The sequence below is a fragment of the Amblyraja radiata genome, chromosome 30 (assembly GCF_010909765.2).
Source record: "Amblyraja radiata isolate CabotCenter1 chromosome 30, sAmbRad1.1.pri, whole genome shotgun sequence".
Taxonomy (NCBI): domain Eukaryota; kingdom Metazoa; phylum Chordata; class Chondrichthyes; order Rajiformes; family Rajidae; genus Amblyraja; species Amblyraja radiata.
Window position 1 is genome coordinate 8976186 of NC_045985.1, and position 23171 is coordinate 8999356.

General features: G+C 46.0%; 2 protein-coding genes across 2 annotated transcripts; one reads left to right on the plus strand and one right to left on the minus strand.

The window, feature by feature from the left end:
- Nucleotides 1-9777: 9777 nt before the first annotated feature.
- Nucleotides 9778-15246, minus strand: LOC116989941 (nuclear factor 7, brain-like). Its single transcript, XM_033047495.1, has 6 exons — nucleotides 15208-15246; nucleotides 14836-15120; nucleotides 14649-14744; nucleotides 10555-10788; nucleotides 10145-10167; nucleotides 9778-10050 (listed from the first exon to the last, which is right to left on the minus strand). Exons 1-6 carry the CDS (start codon nucleotides 15244-15246, stop codon nucleotides 9870-9872), a joined length of 858 nt encoding a protein of 285 aa, XP_032903386.1. The 3' UTR covers nucleotides 9778-9869.
- A 4241-nt stretch (nucleotides 15247-19487) lies between these two features.
- LOC116989847 (heat shock cognate 71 kDa protein-like) lies at nucleotides 19488-22199 on the plus strand. Its single transcript, XM_033047411.1, has one exon. It carries the CDS (start codon nucleotides 19588-19590, stop codon nucleotides 21508-21510), a length of 1923 nt encoding a protein of 640 aa, XP_032903302.1. The 5' UTR covers nucleotides 19488-19587; the 3' UTR covers nucleotides 21511-22199.
- Nucleotides 22200-23171: the final 972 nt, after the last annotated feature.

Genomic DNA, 23171 nt, shown 5'->3' on the forward strand with positions numbered 1-23171 from the left:
CACTCGGCTTGAAATGAAATGAATTGGTGGCCGTGAGTCAACTGCCAGCCCACCATCCTTGAGTGAGTCAACTGCCAGCCCACCTTTGGCCTACCTGAAACCACTAATTTCGGCCCACAAGGCCCCTATTAGCCCAGAAACCAGTCCCTTTTTCCCAAAATGCCCGTATTAGCCAAGGAGGATCATTTTGGCCAAAAGACCTATGCCAGGCCAGGAAAAGACCAGAAAAAGTGCCTTTCACTGAGATTTCACTCAGATTTTTTATTTTCTTAAAGTCCCTTCGGCCCATCAGTAAGTATTCTCCCTGTAAGTATTAAACCTCACCCCAGTATTTTTCTCCCTCCCTTCATTGGCTCCCTGTAAGATCCAGGCCAGGATAGACTTTCCTCTTTCATTGCTGTGATCAGTAGAAAAAGATGAAAAATGTCTAAAATTGATTCTCCACCCTCTCCCCCTTCTCTCTCACAGTCTCTCACCTGTTTTGGGCAGAATTTCTGGCAGTTTCTGAGCTGCCAGCCCACCAGCCCTGAGAGACTGATCTGCCAGACCACCAGCCCTGAGAAACTGAGCTGCCAGTCCACCAGGCCTGAGTGACTGGGCTGCCAGTCCACCAGACCTGAGTGACTGAGCTGCCGTCCCAAGAATCCATTCGGCCCACAATGTCCATACAAACCCTCTGGAAACGTCCCTTCGGCCCACAACACCCATACTAGTGCCCAGGAAAGCCCCCCCTCCCCCTCCCACTGGCCACCAATATTGGATTTGATGGATAGGTGGAATATTGCATTGGGGGACCCATCTCCTGTGTGAACATGGGACCCAACGGGTCCCACTTAGTCTAGTATATATATATTTCTCTATTTTTTTTGTGATTTCCTCTAATTATTTGTTGAGCTACCCTTTTCTTTCAATCTCTCTCTCCTTCTCTCTATGAAATCCTAATATTGTGAATTAAGTATCCATGAACACATGCCAAGATATTTTTTCATTCTATATTAGTGTAATAAAATGTAGTGTATACATACCTACACTGATACAGAAGTGCTAGCTTTAGACGTGAATAATGTACATTGCTACCATAGTTTAGTTTTGAATTTAACATATACCATGATCTTGATTTTTTTAGGTCACATTAAATCATTTAAATGTTGTCTAAATTATACTTGAGGAACTTTTAAAATTAAAAATTGCATTTTTCATTTAATTGTTTGATTCACAAAATAAAATATGTTTACATTATATTTTCTCAATCTTAAATGAGAAGTCGATAAGAACTTATTCAGTGTTCATTTTCACAATTGGCCATTTTGTTACTTACTGTGTGCAATGTCTAAACAAATTACCTGCCACTTAATTACTTTTTAATACGTGAATAAAAGTTAATGAATGAATGAATGCAAGCACCCAAGGACAGATCGGGGAAACTTCCCACTTTTTCCCTCCCAGAGTGTGTGCATTTTTCACTGCAATCCCATTCAAAAAATTTGCACAATGAATTAAATTAGTTGCATGGTCCGAAATTACTTCCTCAGGAATAACGCGGTAAGTACACGGAGCTGGGAAAGCTGTTGCTATGCAAGCTGACTCGACTCACTTAATCTCGGCTGCAGACTAATGGGGCCCCATATTAATGTGCCTTAATATAATAACATTAGTATGCGGCGCTGGCTTGACTAACGTGCCGCTGCATACTCTGTACACGCAGGCAAAGATACTAATCATGAAGCCGGTTCCCAAGATGGCGCTAAAATCTACCCATGAACTACTACGGCTTTTTCGCGAAGTGGACCATTGAGCAAATGTAAGCGGGTTGTTGGTGTACGCACTCGATCTTGGAGGGAATATTCCATTTCCGAAGCGCAAACAGGATAGACGATGCAGCCTATGGCTTCTGCGGGCTTGGAATGGATTTTGGTCACTCTCGTTTTCCCTGATACGGGGAGACGGCGAAAAGCGATGGGAAGAGTCGGTGCTCGAGCAGCGGAAAGTGGGAGCTGGTTGGAAACTGGCAATGAGTGAGATGAAGCGTTAAATGCTGATGCTCTATAAGACGCTGGTCTGGCAGCATTTGGAATATTGTGAGCAATTTGGGGCACCATATCTGAGGAAGGATGTACTGGCTCTGGAGAGGGTCCAGCGGAGGTTTACAAGAATGATCCCAGGAATGAGTTAGTTAACATATGATGAGCGTTTGTCGGCACTGGACCTGTATTTGCTGGAGTTTAGAAGAATGAAGGGGGGCCTCATTGAAACATACAGAATAGTGAAAGACTTGGATAGAGTGGATGTGGGGAGGATGTTTCCACTAGTGGGAGAGTCCAGGACAAGAGGTCACAGCCTCAGAATTAAATGAAATTCTTTTAAGAAGGTCGGAGGAGGGATTTCTTTGGTCAGAGGGCAGCGAATCTGTGGAATTATTTGCAACAAAAGACTGTGTCAGTTGATATATTTAAGGCAGAGACAGATAGATTCTTGATATGGGTGTCAGAGGTTATGGGGAGAAGGCAGGAGAATGGGGTTAGGAGGGAGAGATAGATCAGCTATGATTGAATGGCGGAGTTGACTTGATGGGCCGAATGGCCTAATTCTTCTACTCCTATTACTAATGAATTTAATGGATGCGGTGAACGAAAGCAGGAAGCAGCAGCAATGTAGACTTGATGTAACTGAGGGAGAGGTGAGGGTGGGGTCTGGTGGTGACTGAATCAAGGGATGATCTATGTATCCACGTTCAACTATGGACTTTAGGACCTGTGGGAGCCCGGAGCTCAGTACCCGCCGCCCGCCGCCGAACCCAATTGTTTCAATCTTTATATTTTCACAAAAGTAATTTCTGTTCCGTTGCCGGACGTGGTTAACGCGTTGAAATGAACGGATCGACAGACAGACAGCTCTGATTTCAGTTGCTGTTTATTTCACTCTTCCCACATTTACATTCCCCCTGGTTTTATTTCCGCGCTCACTGGGGTTTCACGACGCGGAATTTGGAGATTAAATGGGAGCCGTTCGTTCAGTGCCGACCTGTTGTCCACCAGGTTTCTGCCCCACAGCCCCTGAGCCCCGCACCTGACGCCGGTCCCGGGACCCGACCCTTTTACACACCCGGAGCGGAACCGGAGCTGATTCTCAGCCAATGGACTTCGTCCGAAGGCTCAAAGAAAGGATAAAGTTTCTCCGAGAATTTATTCCCAGTGAAGGTGTAGAGATGGGACTTGGTGCCCGCGTCGTAAAAAGAAACTGTCCCGGACTCGTAGCTCAGATAAATTCCCACCCTTGTGGGGACGGGACGGGCGGGAAGACGGGATCGAGGGGAGGTGAATGCATGAAACGTGCCATCCCACCTCCTGATGCTCCAGACTCCAGTCTCCGGGGTCAGTGTGACCGTACTCTTCCTCTCCACGGACTCTGCGGCGACTCCCAGACTCCAGCCCCGATTCCCCGCCACCTCCACCTCCCAGTAATGTCTCCCCGATGTGAATCCCTCCGATCCCAGCACACACGTACTGTGTGTAAACCTCTTCCCGGTATCAGGGAGACTCCTCCGGTTCCAGATCCGGGCACATCTCACCCTCTTCCGATCCCGAGACACCTCAAGGAGTGGACCGGCTGTTTCCACATCCATGGTGACGGAGACTGGTGGGAGAATGAATGAATAAGTCTATTAGCCAAGTATTCACAAACAAGGAATTTGACGGTGCTCCGCCTGCAAGTGACAACATGACATACAGTGACAGTTAAGAATGATTCGTAAAACATTAAACATTAATAATAGAACATTATAGTTTAAACATGTGAATTAAATAATAATAACCAGAGTAAAAGGAGGCCACAGATATTTGGTTATTGAATAGAGCTAATGCTCGTGGAAGAAAAGCTGTTTTTATGTCTGGCTGTGGCAGCTTTGACAGTCCGGAGTCGCCTTCCAGAGGGAAGTGATTCAAAGAAGCAGAGAATCAGAGAAGGGGGAAACTCGGGCAGCGCGGCCCTGGGACGGGGAGGGGGAGAAGCCACTCGGCCTCAGCCACAGGCGGGCAGACAACTGAAACCTTACCCCAACAACAGCAGGTGGACAACAGATATCTTTCGCAGGGTTCCTCAACCGGGCAGGAGAGGTGGAATTCCGCGGATTATCGGGAACGGGAGGGGTCGGGGGCGTGCGGACGGGGGAAACGAATGGGGAAAGTGAGGATGAACGAGATATTGTGGGTGAAGATGGAGAAATAAGGCGGGTATTTAAATATCAGTAGATGGCAAAGGAGAGGCAGATTGGAAGATGAGGAGACTGGTGTGAGTGGTAATTAGAGGTGGTTAAAGAGGATGTAGAGATGTGGGGTGAAGTTGCCGTGATCATACTGAACGGGAGTGGACTGGACGTACGAGGCAATCTGCTACTGTTTACTTGCTTTCTATAGTGGAGGTGGATTTAATGTGTCTGTACAACCACGAACACTTTGATCTCATTGTGAAACATAGAAACATAGAAATTAGGTGCAGGAGTAGGCCATTCGGCCCTTCGAGCCTGCACCGCCATTCAATATGATCATGGCTGATCATCCAACTCAGTATCCCGTACCTGCCTTCTCTTCATACCCTCCGATCCCCTTAGCCACAAGGGCCACATCTAACTCCCTCTTAAATATAGCCAATGAACTGGCCTCGACTACCCTCTGTGGCAGAGAGTTCCAGAGATTCACCACTCTCTGTGTGAAAAAAATTCTTCTCATCTCGGTTTTAAAAGATTTCCCCCTTATCCTTAAGCTGTGACCCCTTGTCCTGGACTTCCCCAACATCGGGAGCAATCTTCCTGCATCTAGCCTGTCCAACCCCTTAAGAATTTTATAAGTTTCTATAAGATCCCCTCTCAATCTCCTAAATTCTAGAGAGTATAAACCAAGTCTATCCAGTCTTTCTTCATAAGACAATCCTGACATCCCAGGAATCAGTCTGGTGAACCTTCTCTGCACTCCCTCTATGGCAATAATGTCCTTCCTCAGATTTGGAGACCAAAACTGTGAAGCAATATATGAACTTCACTGAGGGACTTGACAACGTTTTCCATGTAAGGCTGGTCCAGAAATCGAATGCAGGTGGGATCCAAGACGAGTTGGTAAAATGGACCCACAATTGACTTGGTGGTTGGAGGTGGAAGGTAGCGGTAGAAGGATGATTTTGCTGCCTGGAGGTCTGTGACTGGTGGTGCGCAGCAGAGATCGGTGCTGCAACCTTTGCTGTTTATTTCATGTTTTCACGGCTTGGATGTGAATGTAGGAGGTGTGACTGCTAAGTTTGTGGAGAACGGGTAATGTTGTGGATAGCAAGGTAGTCTGTCAAAGTCTGCAGCAGGATATAGCCTAGATCATCGAAACCTTATTGTCATGCAGGTATATCAATACTGGAGGACACAGTTTTCTTCACACAAAGAGTTGTAAATACCTGGAATATTTTGCCAGAGGAGGTGGTGGAATCAGATGTAATCACTACATGTAAGAGGCATCGCGATTTAGCAAACGAGGTGTAGAATAATATGGTTCTAATGTGGGCAATTGGGATTTGTGTAGCTGGGAAAAAAGGTGGACATGAATGTGATGGGCTGAAGGGCCTGACTCTGTAATGTACAACCATGGCTCTCTGGCTCCAAGAGCAGTGAATGACTGATTATCCACAGCCATCAGTGCAGGGAATTCCAAATGTTGCCCAGTCTCTGCGTGCAGTAATGTCTCCTTGTCTCTGTCCTAAATGGTTCAGCCCACATTCTGAGAGGGTTTCCGCTGACTCCAGACCCCTCATAGACAGGGGAGACATCCTCCCTGCATCCAGCCCACTGAGCCCTGTAAGGACTTTCACTGAGATCTCCTCTAATACACCTGAACTCTCGAGTACACTGGCCTAGTCTACGTAATTTCACCCAGCACAGCAAATAGGCTGTGGGTCGAGGAGCTTTATTCTGCAGTTTCGTGACCCAAGTCACCAAACTACATGAAATTTTCACATATTGTGTAAATTTCTTTATATAAATAACCATATAACAATTACAGCACGGAAACAGGCCATCTCGACCCTTCTAGTCCGTGCCGAACACATAATCTCCCCTAGTCCCATATACCTGCGCTCAGACCATAACCCTCCATTCCTTTCCCATCCATATAACTATCCAATTTATTTTTAAATGATAAAAACGAACCTGCCTCCACCACCTTCACTGGAAGCTCATTCCACACAGCTACCACTCTCTGAGTAAAGAAGTTCCCCCTCATGTTACCCCTAAACTTCAGTCCCTTAATTCTCAAGTCATGTCCCCTTGTTTGAATCTTCCCTACTCTCAGTGGGAAAAGCTTTTCCACGTCAACTCTGTCTATCCCTCTCATCATTTTAAAAACCTCTATCAAGTCCCCCCTTAACCTTCTGCGCTCCAAAGAATAAAGCCCTAACTTGTTCAACCTTTCTCTGTAACTTAGTTGCTGAAACCCAGGCAACATTCTAGTAAATCTCCTCTGTACTCTCTCTATTTTGTTGACATCCTTCCTATAATTAGGCGACCAAAATTGTACACCATACTCCAGAATTGGCCTCACCAATGCCTTGTACAATTTTAACATTACATCCCAACTTCTATACTCAATGCTCTGATTTATAAAGGCCAGCACACCAAAAGCTTTCTTTACCACCCTATCTACATGAGATTCCACTTTCAGGGAACTGTGCACAGTTATTCCCAGATCCCTCTGTTCACCTACATTCTTCAATTCCCTACCATTTACCATGTACGTCCTATTTTGATTTGTCCTGCCAAGATGTAGCACCTCACACTTATCAGCATTAAACTCCATCTGCAATCTTTCAGCCCACTCTTCCAACTGGCATAAATCTCTCTGTAGACTTTGAAACTCTACTTCATTACCCGCAACCCCACCTATCTTAGTATCATCTGCATACTTACTAATCCAATTTACCACACCATCGTCCAGATCATTGATGTACATGACAAACAACAGTGGACCCAACACAGATCCCTGTGGCACCCCACTCGTCACTGGCCTCCAACCTGACAAACAACCATCCACCATTACTCTCTGGCATCTCCCATTCAGCCACTGTTGAATCCATCTTGCTACTCCACCATTAATACCCAACCATTGAACCTTCTTAACCAACCTTCCATGAGGAACCTTGTCAAAGGCCTTACTGAAGTCCATATACACAACATCCACTGCTTTACCCTCATCAATTTCCCGAGTAACATCTTCAAAAAATTCAAGAAGATTAGTTAAACATGACCTTCCAGGCACAAATCCATGTTGACTGTTCCTAATCAGACCCTGTTTATCCAGATGCTTATATATATTATCTCTAAGTATTCTTTCCATTAATTTGCCCACCACTGACGTCAAACTAACAGGTCTATAATTGCTAGGTTTACTCTTAGACCCCTGAAACTCGATATGAAGAAGACATGCACATTTTTATTAAATTAGAGAAAAACCGGAAAAATGTCGGGAATTTTTTAGTCCAAAGCACATTTAACATTGAGTTGTCTGCCAGTTGGCCAATCACGCGCTTTGTTTCAGGCTAGCACACAAAATGGCTGAGGGGGCTTCACAGATGCCTGTTTTACTGGAGATTCAGTTTTGTTGTTCTGTGGAATAAATGTCGTGGAAACTTGCAGCAGGTCAATTGTATCTAGTGGGAAAAGCATTAAAAAGGCTGAAGAAAGTGCTGCGGTGGATTAAAGTGCAAGAAAGCCTTCAAAGTCCCTGCTGATGTGCTGGAACACAAAGAAGGCCCCCAGGAACCAACCAACTGAAAGGTAAGATTAAAGTCTGAATTTATGAAAATCTGTCTGTATGGATTTTAATTAATTTAATTGCACCATTTTATAATGCGAATAAATGCATTAATTAATTAATTAATTAATTCATTCCTTATTCATTCATTCACTCACTCACTTACTCATTCATTCATGAAATTGAGGGCCTAAACTATAACACAGTCAATTAAACATTGTCACTAATGCCAGCCTGTTGTAGAGTAATAAGTCTTTAACAACTAATCTCGGAGCTGCCTGCGAAAACTTACCGGGAAAAAGTGCTCCGATCGCGGGACCTAGGTACTCCCGGTAAAGAGCGATCGATATCCCTCCGTTTTTCTCCCGTTATCGGGGTCTGAAAACGACCGCTACAGACGGCACTATGTACAGCCTCCCCCCCCCCCGCCCTGCCCACCCGCGGAGATGATCCGTGGCTCCGCGATCGCGAATCGGCCGCTTATTAATTGAGACCGCGGCTTCACTTTACCGAGAGTACCTAGGCCCCGCGGTCGGAGCACTTTTTCCCGGTAAGTTTTCGCAGGCAGCTCCGAGATTAGCTGTTAAAGACTTATTACTCTACAACAAGCTGGCATTAGTGACAATGTTTAATTGACTGTGTTATAATTTAGGCCCTCAATTTCATGAATGAATGAGTGAGTGAGTGAGTGAGTGAGTGAGTGAGTGAGTGAGTGAGTGAGTGAGTGAGTGAGTGAGTGAGTGAGTGAGTGAGTGAGTGAGTGAGTGAGTGAGTGAGTGAGTGTGTGTGAGTGAATGATTGATTGAATGAATGAATGAATGAATGAATGAATGAATGAATGAATGATTGAATGAATTTATTCACATTATATTAAATTAATTAAAGTCCATACAGATAGATTTTCATAAATTCAGACTTTAGTCTTACCTTTTAGTTAGAGTTGGTTCCTGGGGGGCTTCTTTGTGTTCCAGCACATCGGCAGGGACTTTCAAGGCTTTCTTGCACTTTAATCCACTTCGCAGCACTTTCTTCAGCCTTTTTAATGCTTTTCCCACTAAATACAATTAACCTGCTGCAAGTTTCCACGACATTTATTCCACAGAACAACAAATCGGAATCTCCAGTAAAACAGGCATCTGTGAAGCCCCCTCAGCCATTTTGTGTGCTAGCCTGAAACAAGCGTGTGATTGGCCAACTGGCAGACAATTCAATGTTAAACGTGTTCAAAAGGGAACTGCAGATGCTGGAATATCGAAGGTACACAAAATTGCTGGGGAAACTCAGCGGGTGCAGCAGCATCTATGGAGCGAAGGAAATAGGCGACGTTTCGGGCCGAAACCCTTCTTCAGACTGATGGGGGGTGGGGGAAAGAAAGAAGGAAAAGGGGGAGGAGGAGGAGGAGCCCGAGGGCGGGCGGATGGGAGGGTGGGAGGAGACAGCTAGAGGGTTAAGGAAGGGGAGGAGACAGCAAGGGCTAGCCAAATTGGGAGAATTCTATGTTAATGCCATAAGGACGCAAGGTCCCCAGACGGAATATGAGGTGCTGTTCCTCCAATTTCCGCTGTTGCTCACTCTGGCAATGGAGGAGACCCAGGACAGAGAGGTCGGATTGGGTCCCTATCCGACCTCCTCCTCCTCCCCCTTTTCCTTCTTTCTTTCCCCCACCCCCCATCAGTCTGAAGAAGGGTTTCGGCCCGAAACGTCGCCTATTTCCTTCGCTCCATAGATGCTGCTGCACCCGCTGAGTTTCCCCAGCAATTTTGTGTACCTTCAATGTTAAACGTGCTTTGATTGGACGAAAAAATTCCCGACATTTTTCCGGTTTTTCTCTAATTTAATAAAAAATGTGCAAGACTTCTTCATATCGAGTTTCAGGGTTGATTTATATAAATTTGTTTACACAATATGTGAAAATTTCATGTAGTTTGGTGACTTGGGTCACAAAATCTTATTTCTAGACACATTTTTGATGCTCGGCCCACAGCCTAAAACCCATTCTCCCAGGAGCAAGGATTTGTTCACCTGCAAACAAACTTCGCTCTCTGTCTCTGTGATGCTTCCCCCAGAGTCCATTAATACCATTAATCTTCACATATAAATATTGCATAAAGATGTCTTAAAAAGAACAATGGGAAAGGTATCAGTTTTACCTCGTTTGATGAGATCAGATGTTTCTCTCAATGCCATGTTGTAGAAAAAGGTGCGATCATAGTTTTCAATGGGCAACGGGCCATATACCACCGATATTGATTTGGTTTCATCTCTAACCCTGCAAATATTTAACAGCTGGTTAGAAACTGAGCATTAGCTGTTTTGAGCTGTACTGTAAAAATATAATTTTTTCAGACAAAAGCACGTCCTACCTGCTCTTGCGACCAGCTTCCTCCTGAAATAAATTAAACACAAATCTCAATAGACTGAGATGGATCGTCACATCCTGACAGCGGGTATTTCAGCAAATTGCTATAAAAAACCCTCTGATAATTCCCATTTCCCAACTCTTGAAACGCAGGAAACAGAATGTGGAACTAACAGGGTGGCCTGAAGACAATATTGCAGATAAATTGAAGTTGAAGTGGGATAAATACATGAGGGTTAAGAATAAATTCCCGGAATTTGGGGCATTATTGTCGAATGTGGAGAGTAGATGGAACAGACGGAACATTGACCCAGTGCTGAATTACTGGTAAATGCAGCATTTATTTCAGAAATTTAACCCACCACTTTGTGACTGTGCACTTTCACTTCACCAAACTGTAGTGTAACCCCTCACCTTCAGAAATAACACGCCGTCCTTGTGGTCTGTCTGTTCCTGTAACTTTGAGAGTTCCTCCTGAATGGAATTTAAATTCTCTTGTATCTCCTGAAGATTTTTCTCCATTGTTTTTACAATCTTCGCCACTTCTTCCCGAACATCTCCGAGTAAGCACTGCTCTTTCTCAGTGAGAATCTGGTGCAGTTCATCAAACTGGGATGTGATCAGTGACTGAAGGTTGTGTGACTCTTCCTGTCAGATGAAAGATGAGAATCAATATAATATGTCAATCTTAAGTGCAGAAATATGTCATTCGGCCCAACATGTCGATGCAGGGCTCTATACGTTTCTACACTAATCCCATTTACATGTATTTAATCCGTAGCTTTCATTACCATTGCAATTTAAGAGCTAGTCTTGATAATTCTGAAATATTTGGTGAAAGTAAACATAGAACATAGAAACATAGAAAATAGGTGCAGGAGTAGGCCATTCGGCCATTCGAGCCTGCACCGTCATTCAATATGATCATGGCTGATCATCCAACTCAGAATCCTGTACCTGCCTTCTCTCCATACCCCCTGATCCCCTTAGCCACAAGGGCCACATCTAACTCCCTCTTAAATATAGCCAATGAACTGGCCTCAACTACCTTCTGTGGCAGAGAATTACACAGATTCACCACTCTGTGTGAAAAATGTTTTCCTCGTCTCGGTCCTAAAAGATTTCCCCCTTATCCTTAAACTGTGACCCCTTGTTCTGGACTTCCCCAACATCGGGAACAATCTTCCTGCATCTAGCCTGTCCAACCCTTAATTTGTACGTTTCTATAAGATCCCCCCTCAATCTTCTAAATTCTAGCGAGTACAAGCCGAGTCTATCCAGTTTTTCTTCATATGAAAGTCCTGACATCCCAGGAATCAGTCTGGTGAACCTTCTCTGTACTCCTTCTATGGCAAGAATGTCTTTCCTCAGATTAGGAGACCAAAACTGTACGCAATACTCCAGTTGTGGTCTCACCAAGACCCTGTACAACTGCAGTAGAACCTCCCTGCTCCTATACTCAAATCCTTTTGCTATGAATGCTAACATACCATTCGCTTTCTTCACTGCCTGCTGCACCTGCATGCCTACTTTTAATGACTGGTGTACCATGACACCCAGGTCTCGTTGCATCTCCCCTTTTCCTAATCGGCCACCATTCAGACAATAGTCTACTTTCCTGTTTTTGCCGCCAAAGTGGATAACCTCACATTTATCCACATTATACTGCATCTGCCATGCATTTGCCCACTCACCCAGCCTATCCAAGTCACCTTGCAGCCTCCTAGCATCCTCCTCACAGCTAACACTGCCCCCCAGCTTCGTGTCATCCGCAAACTTGGAGATATTGCATTCAATTCCCTTGTCCAAATCATTAATATATATTGTAAATAGCTGGGGTCCCAGCACTGAGCCTTGCGGTACCCCACTAGTCACTGCCTGCCATTGTGAAAAGGACCGGTTTACTCCTACTCTTTGCTTCCTGTCTGCCAGCCAGTTCTCTATCCACATCAATACTGAACCCCCAATATCGTGTGCTTTAAGTTTGTATACTAATCTCTTATGTGGGACCTTGTCGAAAGCCTTCTGAAAGTCCAAATATAACACATCCACTGGTTCTCCCATATCCACTCTACTAGTTACATCCTCGAAAAATTCTATAAGATTCGTCAGACATGATTTACCCTTCATAAATCCATGCTGACTTTGTCCAATGAACTCACCACTTTCCAAATGTGCTGCTATCCCATCTTTAATAACTGATTCTAGCAGTTTCCCCACTACCGATGTTAGACTAACTGGTCTAATGTAAAATCACATCATTCCCATTTCCCCAGTACAATTCCCTGCAACCTATTCCATTTCATGTGTCCATTAACCCTCAGTGGATAGAACCAGGTCACCAGAACTAGCAGACAGCAGCACCACTTAGACTGACAGACTTCATAGACTGATACAGCAAGGGATGTTGGATACCGACCAAGACATTTTCATTAGGCGAGAAATAGTATTGGGTAGGCTAATGGGACTGAAGGATGATAAATCCCCGGGGCCTGATGGTCTGCATCCCAGGGTCCTCAGGGAGGTGGCTCTGGAAATCATGGACACATTGGAGATCATTATCCAATGTTCAATAGATTCAGGATCAGTTCCTGTGGATTGGAGGATAGCTAATGTTATCCCACTTTTCAAGAAAGGAGCGAGAGAGAAAACGGGGAATTACAGACCAGTTAGCCTGACTTTGGTGGTGGGAAAGATGCTGGAGTCAATTATTAAAGAGGTAATAATGGGGCATTTGGATAGCAGTAAAAGGATTAGTCCAAGTCAACATGAATTTATGAAAGGGAAATCATGCTTGACTAATCTTCTGGAATTTTTTGAGGATGTGACAAGTAAAATGGATGAAGGGGTGCCAGTGGATGTAGTGTATCTAGACTTTCAGAAACCCTTTGATAAGGTCCCGCACGGGAGACTGGTGACTAAAATTAGAGCACATGGTATTGGGGGTAGGGTGTTGATGTGGATAGAAAATTGGTTGGCAGACAGGAAGCAAAGAGTAGGAGTGAACGGGTCCTTTTCAGAATGGCAGGCAGTGGCGAGTGGAGTGCCGCAAGGCTCGGTGTTGGGGCCGCAACTGTTTACCATATATATTAATGATTTCGAAGAGGGAATTAGGAGCAACACTAGCAGGTTTGCGGATGACACAAAGCTGGGTGGCAGTGTGAACTGTGAAGAGGATGTTAGGCGGTTGCAGGGTGACCTGGACAGGTTGAGTGAGTGGGCAGATGCATGGCAGGTGCAGTATAATATAGATAAATGTGAGGTTATCCACTTTGGTGGCAAAAACAAGGGGGCAGATTATTATCCCAATGGGGTTAGGTTAGGTAAGGGGGAGGTACAGCGAGACCTGGGTGTCCTTGTACACCGGTCACTTAAAATTGGCTTACAGGTACAGTGAAGAAAGCTAATGGAATGTTGGCCCTCATAACAAGAGGATTTCAGTATAGGAGTAGAGAGGTTCATCTTCAGTTGTACAGGGCTCTGGTAAGACCACATCTGGAGTATTGTGTACAGTTTTGGTCTCTTAATTTGAGGAAGGACATCCTTGTGATTGAGGCAGTGCAGCGTAGGTTCACAAGCTTGATCCCTGGGATGGCGGGACTTTTATATGAGGAAAGATTGAAAAGACTGGGCTTGCATTCACTGGAGTTTAGAAGGATGAGGGGGTTCTTATAGAAACATATAAAATTATAAAAGGACTGGACAAACTAGATGCAGGAAAAATGTTCCCAATGTTGGGTGAGTCCAGAACCAGGGGCCACAGTCTTAGAATAAAGGGGAGGCCATTTAAAACTGAGGTGAGAAAAAACGTTTTCACCCAGAGAGTTGTGAATTTGTGGAATTCCCTGCCACATAAGGCAGTGGAGGCCAAATCACTGGATGGATTTAAGAGAGAGTTAGATAGAGCTCTAGGGGCTAGTGGAATCAAGGGATATGGGGAGAAGGCAGGCACGGGTTATTGATTGGGGACGATCAGCCATGATCGCAATGAATGTCGGTGCTGGCTCTAAGGGCCGAATGGCCTCCTCCTGCACCTATTTTCTATGTTTCTATGCCCCATCTGCGCTATTTCCACTTGTCCGCATTTGGCCAAGACAGTTTTAAAACTTATCTATCCACAAATTTGTTTGAATATCTTTTAAATGTTGTTACGGTATCTAACTCAACTACCTCATCTGGCAGCTCGTTCCATGTACCCACCACCAAAGTTGGCCTTCATGTTTGTTTTAAATCTTTTCCCTCTCACCTAAAACCTGTGCCCTCACATTCTCAACCCCCCTACTCAGAGTAGAAAATTTACCATCCAACGTATAATTTTGTTTCATATTATACACCTGCCACAGACCATTCTTCAGACTGCTGCGCTCCTGGAAGTAAAATCCTTGGCTGCTCAACCTCTCCCAAGAGTTCTGGCCCTTGCCTACTGAGCTCTGAGGTGCCAAATTATTGCACACGTCACAGGGATGAAATCTACACTAAAACATTAAATCGATAGTACAAAGCATCACCTGAACTCCAGAAATGCTCTCTTTCTGTTCCTGCTCCAGCTTCTCGATCTCTGATACCTTTTCTGTGAGAGATTCGAAAGAAGATTCCACCTGTTCCTGGGGTTGGGGTTCCAGGTCAGAGAATAAAAATGTCAGAGAATATAGAAACGATGAGACAATGATGTGATCAAAAGTGATTTGGTTTTACCTTGTAGAATTCAATTGCTTCATCTATCAGCATTAAGCTGTGAGACTTGTGTTCCCCCGCAGTTGTGCAAATCAAACAGATCAGTTTCTTGTCCGTTTCACAAAACAGCTTCAGTTCTTCCTGATGTTCCTCGCAGTGAAGTTTACTTTTCTTCCCTTTGAGATTCAGGCTCAGTGTTCGAGCTTTCTCAGACAGTCTCGCCAAGGCCCGATTCACCCTGAGGCTGCGGTCTGCAGACTCCTCTCTACATTCCGGGCAGGAGTTTCTCGCCTCCCTGCCCCAACTCTGTGTGATACAGGAGCGGCAGAAGTTGTGCCCACACTCCAGCGCCACCGGATCGGTGAAGAAATCCAGGCAGATGGAACAAACTACCTCCTCGGTCCAACTCTCAACCTGGTCTTTTGCAGCCATTTTAACTAAAAATGCTTCCCGCCACATGGAGTTGCTGAACCCCCTGCAGTGCCGAGAGCGCCCACTGCCGTTCAAGGCAATCGATGTTATTTGGTTGCAAGCGTTCAGTATGAAGGTATCCAGAGACCATGGAGCAGAAAGTGCCCCTAAGTGCTTTACTGACTTAAAATAATGAAACTGCAGCCACTAATGGAAACAGAAATGCAGGAGCAAATTTACAGACAGGAACATAGAAACATAGAAAATAGGTGCAGGTGTAGGCCATTCGGCCCTTCGAGCCTGCACCGCCATTCAATATGATCATGGCTGATCATCCAACTCAGTATCCCATCCCTGCCTTCTCTCCATACCCCCTGATTCCTTTAGCCACAAGGGCCACATCTAACTCCCTCTTAAATATAGCCAAATATAGCCTCAACTACCTTCTGTGGCAGAGAATTCCACAGACTCACCACTCTCTGTGTAAAAAATGATTTTTTCATCTCGGTCCTAAAAGACTTCCCTCTTATCTTTAAACTGTGACCCCTAGTTCTGGACTTCCCCAACATCGGGAATAATCTTCCTGCATCTAGCCTGTCCAACCCCTTAAGAATTGTGTAAGTTTCTATAAGATCCCCCCTCAATCTTCTAAATTCTAGCGTGTACAAACCGATTCTATCCACTCTTTCTTCATATGAAAGTCCTGCCATCCCATGAATCAGTCTGGTGAACCTTCTCTGCACTCCCTCTATGGCAAGAATGTCTTTCCCCAGATTAGGAGACCAAAACTGTATGCAATACTCCAGGTGTGGTCTCACCAAGACCCTGTACAACTGCAGTAGAACCTCCCTGCACTTATACTCAAATCCTTTTCATTCACAAATATATTTTAAAACCGAGCTCTAAAGTCCAAACAGTTTGGGGTTTATTTCAAGAGTGTTTTATTGTCCCGGACGGGACAATGACATTCTTACTTGCTGCAGCACAACAGAATATGTGAATATGGAAACATTCTACATAACGGGGAAACAAGAAAAGGTCCAATAAATAACAAATATAGTGCAAATAACAAATAATAATATAGTATTTTGCAGTTCATAGCTCAGAGTTTATTCGTTGCTGTGTTTACACACATGAAGCATCAAGGCACGTCATTCGAATAAACACAATATCTCTAATAGATGATTGTAAATTATGAAACCATTTTTTGGTTTATTTCATTTACATACTTGAAGCACCAAGGCACGTAATTCGAATAAATACAATAAATAAATACAATAAATAAATAGATTATTGTAAATTATGATGATTATATTATATTGTCACATATACCTAGAAACAGTGAAATTCTTTGTTGCACCCAATTTAAACAAAAGAGTCGCCACAAAGACGCCGGTAAGGTTTCGGTTTAGGGTTTGGGGTACCGAAGCAGAGTGGAAAGCTTTGCTTTGCGTGATATCCAAACAGATCAGGTAATACTAAACATAAGAAACAATCACCCAAGTGCAATAGGTCGAATTCTCTGCCTCAGAGGGCGGTAGAGGCCGGTTCTCTGGATGCTTTCAAGAGAGAGCTGGATAGGGCTCTTGAAGATGGGGATATAGGGAGAAGGCAGGAACAGGGTACTGATTGTGGATGATCAGCCATGATCACATTGAACGGCGGTGCTGGCTCGAAGGGCCGAATGGCCTACTCCTGCACTGCACATATTGCCTAGTGTCTATTGTATATTGTAGAGAGAAGGATAAACTATGAATGTGTTCTATTTAACAAGATAATATATCAATGGGGTCTGAAGAAGGGTCTCGACGCGAAACGACAACCATTCCTTCTTTCCAGCGATGCCTGTCCCGCTGAGTTACTCCAGCATTTTATGTCTAATTCCAGACTTGAATTATCGCTTGTGCATTCTCCAGAGTTGCCGCCTGATCCGTGGAGTTACTCCAGCACTTTGTGTTCCTTTTTTGATTTTTTTTTTAGAGCGAAGAGAAAAAGGAATGACCTGGGTTATTATGATGTTGTTGGCTGCTTTCCAGAGGCAGTTTGACTAGATGGAGTCAATGGTAGGGAGTCTAGTCCGGTCCGTGTCTGGAATGGGCTGCGTTCACAGGTTGAACCCGAAATTAAACGGTATCTTCTGCAAATTGATTTGATAACAGATATTCAGGGAGGGGAGCGGGAGTAGTGCTGGAATATTCCGCAATTGATCTATTTTCTGCGGGTTTCGGTACACGCAAGGTTCGAGTTCCAGCCGAATCCGTCATCCACGCTCTCCAAAGATTCCGCCTGACCAACTGACCTCACTCCAGCACTTGTTTAAGAAGGAACTGCAGATGCTGGAAAAATCGAAGGTAGACAAAAATGCTGTAGGAACTCAGCGGGTGAGGCAGCATCTATGGAGCGAAGGAAATAGGCGACGTTTCGGGTCGAGTCTGAAGAAGGGTCTCGACCCGAATTGTCACCTATTTCCTTCGCTCCATAGATGCTGCCTCACCCGCTGAGTTTCTCCACCATTTTCGTCTCCCTTTACTCCAGCATTCTTCTTGTTTTTTTATAGCAGCGTCAGCAGTTCCTTGTTGTAGTTCTGCTGATCATGGTCACCCACCCCTTTCTACCTCTCCCCACTCCCCTTTCTACACCCCCTCCCTACTCGCCTTTCTACCCCCCCCCTTTCTACCACACCCTCCCCACACACCCCTTTCTACCCACCCACCACCCTCCATCCCTCACCTCTCTTTCCTTCCTAGCCACTCCCCCTCCCCACTTTTCACCCCCTCTTTCTTCCTCTCTACCACCTCTCTCTTCCTTCCCACTCTCTCTTCCTCTTCTCCCCACCCTTTACCTACCTTCCTCCCCTCCCTCCTCTCTTCGCCTCCTCCACCCATCTAATGGAATGTTGGCCTTCATAACGGGAGGAGTAAAGAGGTTTTTCTGCACTTATACAGGGCTCTGGTAAGACCACATCTGGAGTATTGTGTACAGTTTTGCTCTCCTAATTTGAGGAAGGACATCCTTGTGATTGAGGCAGTGCAGCGTAGGTTCACGTGATTGATCCCTGGGATGGCGGGACTGTCATATCAGGAAAGATTGAAAAGACTAGGCTTGTATTCACTGGGGTTTAGAAGGATGATCGGGTTATCTTATAGAAACATATAAAATTATAAAAGGACTGGACAAGCTTGATGCAGGAAAAATGTTCCCAATGTTGGCCGAGTCCAGAACCAGGGGCCACAGTCTTAGAATAAGAGAAGGCCATTTAAGACTAAGGTGAAACATAGAAACATAGAAACATAGAAAATAGGTTCAGGAAAAGGCCATTCGGCCCTTCGAGCCTGCACCGCCATTCAATATGATCATGGCTGATCATCCAACTCAGTATCCTGTACCTGCCTTCTCGCCATACCCCCTGATCCCTTTAGCCACAAGGGCCACATCTAACTCCCTCTTAAATATAGCCAATGAACTGGCCTCAACTACCTTCTGCGGGAGAGGATTCCACAAATTCACCACTCTCTGTGTGAAAAAGGTTTTCCTCATCTCGGTCCTAAAGGATTTCCCCTTTATCCTGTGACAACTGTGACCCCTTGTTCTGGACTTCCCCAACATCGGGAACAATCTTCCTGCATCTAGCCTGTCCAACCCCTTAAGAATTTTGTACGTTTCTATAAGATCCCCCCTCAATCTTCTAAATTCTAGCGAGTACAAACCGAGTCTATCCAGTCTTTCTTCATATGAAAGTCCTGACATCCCAGGGATCAGTCTGGTGAACCTTCTCTGTACTCCCTCTATGGCAAGAATGTCTTTCATTCAATTAACTTTTTCACCCAGAGAGTTGTGAATTTGTGGAATTCCCTGCCACAGAGGGCAGTGGAGGCCAAATCGATGGATGGATTTAAGAGAAAGCTAGATAGAGCTCTATGGGCTAGTGGAATCAAGGGATATGGGGAGAAGCAGGCACGGGTTATTGATAGGGGACGATCAGCCATGATCACAATGAAAGGCAGTGCTGGCTCGAAGGGCCGAATGGCCTCCTCCTGCATCTATTTTCTTTGTTTCTTTCTCTTCGCCATCACCCCTTCCCCGGCGTCTCCCCGCCCGCCCATTGGCCGTCGCCTCGACAACTTTCCGCCAATCGCCGGCCCCTCTCGCGCCCATTGGCCGGCCGCCTCGACACTTTCCGCCAATCGCCGGCCCCTCGCGCGCCCATTGGACGGCGGCCTGGGACGTCACAATCACCTACGTCACCGCCCTGGCCCACAGGTAAAGGTGTGCGGCCGCACTTGGGTCAAGAGAGGCAAAGGGTTGGCTTTGCAGGCTTGCGTGTCACCGATGGTACCGAGTGAATGCAATTGAGAGACGGAGATGCCAGGATCCAAGGGGACCGCCATCGGCATCGACCTGGGCACGACCTACTCCTGTGTCGGCGTCTTCCAACATGGTAAGGTGGAAATCATCGCCAACGACCAGGGCAACCGCACCACCCCCAGCTACGTGGCCTTCAACGACAACGAGAGGCTCATCGGCGAAGCTGCCAAGAACCAGGTGGCCATGAACACGGAGAACACCGTCTTCGACGCCAAGAGGCTCATCGGGAGGAGGTTCGACGACCCCGTGGTCCAGGCCGACATGAAGCACTGGCCCTTCCAGGTGGTGAGCGACGCTGGGAAGCCTAAGGTGAAGGTAGAGTACAAGGGGGAGTATAAAACCTTCTACCCGGAGGAGATCTCCTCCATGGTGCTGACCAAGATGAAGGAGGTGGCCGAGGCTTACCTGGGCATTAGTGTCACCAACGCTGTTGTCACCGTGCCCGCTTACTTCAATGACTCCCAGCGGCAGGCAACCAAAGATGCCGGTGCGATCGCTGGTCTCAATGTCTTGCGCATCATCAACGAACCAACTGCAGCTGCCATTGCCTACGGCCTGGACGCGAAGGGCAGAGAAGAGCGCAATGTCCTCATCTTTGACCTGGGTGGCGGCACCTTCGACGTGTCCATCCTCGCCATCGAGGACGGTGTCTTTGAAGTGAAGTCCACCGCCGGCGACACCCACCTGGGTGGAGAAGACTTTGACAATCGCATGGTCAACCATTTCATTGAGGAGTTCAAACGCAAAAACAAGAAGGACATCAGCCAGAACAAGAGGGCGGTGAGGAGGCTGCAGACAGCCTGCGAGGCAGCGAAGAGAACATTGTCTTCCAGCACCCAAGCCAACGTTGAGATCGACTCTCTGTTTGAGGGCATCGACTTGTACACCTCAATCACCAGGGCTCGGTTTGAGGAACTGAACTCCAATCTGCTCCGAGGCACGCTGGAGCCGGTGGAGAATGCGCTGAGAGATGCCAGGATGCAAAAATCACAGATCCATGAGATTGTCCTGGTCGGCGGCTCCACCCGCATCCCCAAGATCCAGAAGCTGCTGCAAGATTTCTTCAACGGCAAGGAGCTGAACAAGAGCATCAACCCTGACGAGGCGGTGGCCTACGGGGCGGCTGTCCAAGCGGCCATTCTGATGGGGGACGAGTCGGAGAACGTCCAGGATCTGCTTCTCCTGGACGTTGCTGCTCTGTCCATGGGTCTGGAGACGGCGGGCGGTGTCATGACCACCATCATCAAGAGGAACACCACCATTCCCACCAAGCAGACCCAGATCTTCAGTACCTACTCCCACAACCAGTCGAGTGTCCTGATTCAGGTGTACGAGGGCGAGAGGGCGATGACCAAGGACAACAACCTCCTGGGCAAGTTTGACTTGAGCGGCATCCCACCTGCCCCTCGTGGAGTGCCACAGATCGAGGTGACCTTCGATATCGACGCCAATGGCATCCTCAACGTGTCTGCTGTCGACAGGAGCACTGGCCGGAGAAACAAGATCACCATCACTAACGACAAGGGCCGGCTGAGCAAGGTGGAGATCGACAGAATGGTGCACGACGCGGAGAAGTACCAGAACGAGGATGAAATGCAGAAGCAGAGGGTCGCGGCCAAGAACTCCCTGGAGTCCTACGCCTACAACATGAAGAGCACGGTGGAGGATGAGAATTTGAGGACTAAGATCAGCGCGGACGACAAGAGGAAGGTTGTTGACCTGTGTGACCAGACGATATCATGGCTGGAGAAGAACCAGACTGCGGAGAAGGAGGAATTCGAGCACAAGCAGAAAGAGCTGGAGAAAATCTGTCATCCCATCGTCGCCAAACTGTACCGAGGAGCGGCCCCTGGTCAATCATCTGGTCCCCATGTTGGGAGTGACGCTTCCTCGGGACCAACCATTGAGGAGGTGGATTAAGAGTGTGTGTGTGTGTGTGTGTGTGTGTGTGTGTGTGTGTGTGTGTGTGTGTGTGTGTGTGTGTGTGTGTGTGTGTGTGTGTGTGTGTGTGTGTGTGTCTGTGTGTGTGCGTGTGTGTGTGCTTGTGTGTGTGCGTGCGTGTGCGTGCGTGCGTGCGTCCGTGCGTGCGTGCGTGCGTCCGTGCGTGCGTGCGTGTGTGCGTGTGTGTGCATCTGTGTGTGTGTGTGCGTGTGTGCATCTGTGTGTGTGTGTGCATCTGTGTGCATCTGTGTGCGTGTGCGTGTGCGTGTGCGAATGTATACACTGCAAACTGAGAACTGGTAACGTGCACTGTTGTTTATGACTACCTTCAGCTGTCTCAGTAGATCTTGTCTGAGCTTGTCTGAACTTTTAGGTTTACACTTAGGGACATATTTCATCCGGAAGTGCACAAGTAGCGAGGAATTTCCTTTGCTCCCCTGAACCACATTGATCTTCATAAATGACGATGGCTTCAAAACACAGATACAACAAAGGTGCATGGTGTTCAGTATATTGTATTTCCATCTCACCTTGACTGTCCATCTTACTAAGAAATATATTTTGAAATGTTTTCCACTGAAGTACTTGAAACATGAATACCACTCAACTATTTTATTAAAGTGTATATTGGTGGTTTTGCTAACTTTGGAATAAACCTTTCAAATTTGTTCTTTGACCGCAGTGGTCTCTTGCCCAGAGTCAGGGAATCGAGGACCAGAGGTCATAGGTTTACGGTGAGGAGGGAAAGATTTAATACGAACCCGAGCGGTAACTTTTTCACACAAAGGGTGGTGGGTGTATGGAACGAGCTGCCGAAGGGGTAGTTGAGGCTGGGACTATTGCAAATCTGAAATTGAAACATTTTAGAAACATTTGGCCAGGTAGATGGATAGGACAGGTATAGAGGCATACGGGCCAAGCGCAAGCAGGTGGGGCTAGTGTAGATGGGACATGTTGGCTGGTGTGGGCATATTGGGCCGAAAGGCCTGTTTCCACATCGTATAATTCTATCAGCATGTACCCTTTATGCTAGCGCAAATTCATTTCTCATTTATTTATTTATGGTCCAAGTACGACGGAAATATTGTGATTTTTTAAAGTATAATCTCGAAAACACAATGTGCTTTACAACCAGAAAATACACGATCTATGAATTGTATCCAATTAGTAAAAAGAACAGGAAATTCAAAGTAATTTTCCATAGGAAAAAAACATCCATTTTGCTTCTAGCTTTCTTTCTTCCCCAACCATGCAATCACCCTGAAGAAGGGCCCCAACCCGAAACGTCGCCTGTGCATGTTTTCCGGGGTGCTGCCTGACCCTCTGAGTTACTCCAGCACTTTGTGTTCTTCCTTGGAAAACCATCTGTAGTTCATTGTTTTTCCTGTTTCTTGCCTGCTGTGGTAATCATCACTGCTTTCCGAAATGCCTAACAGTACTGTTAAACTAATTGCACGTACACAGCTGTGTCTATTGAGCAAGCCTACAAGTACTATTTACCCACCACAGCCCTTCTGTTCTATCATTTGAACTCCTTTGCTCAACATATTTGGAACTGACTACCTATAATAAACTCATTAACATTTAGTTTTATGGCTGACAAAGGTCACATACTTAAAATGTGTCAGTCTGGAATGTGT

What these genes read in the sequence shown, in the direction of transcription:
- LOC116989941 (XM_033047495.1), bottom strand. Translation starts at nt 15,246, where the DNA reads ATGGCTGCAAAAGACCAGGTTGAGAGTTGGACCGAGGAG. An exon ending in AAGCAATTGAATTCTACAAG is followed by an intron (nt 14,745 to 14,835) that starts GTAAAACCAAAT and finishes CCCCAACCCCAG; the next exon opens with GAACAGGTGGAATCTTCTTT. An exon ending in ACGGCGTGTTATTTCTGAAG is followed by an intron (nt 10,168 to 10,554) that starts GTGAGGGGTTAC and finishes AATTTATTTCAG; the next exon opens with GAGGAAGCTGGTCGCAAGAG.
- LOC116989847 (XM_033047411.1), top strand. Translation starts at nt 19,588, where the DNA reads ATGCCAGGATCCAAGGGGACCGCCATCGGCATCGACCTGGGCACGACC.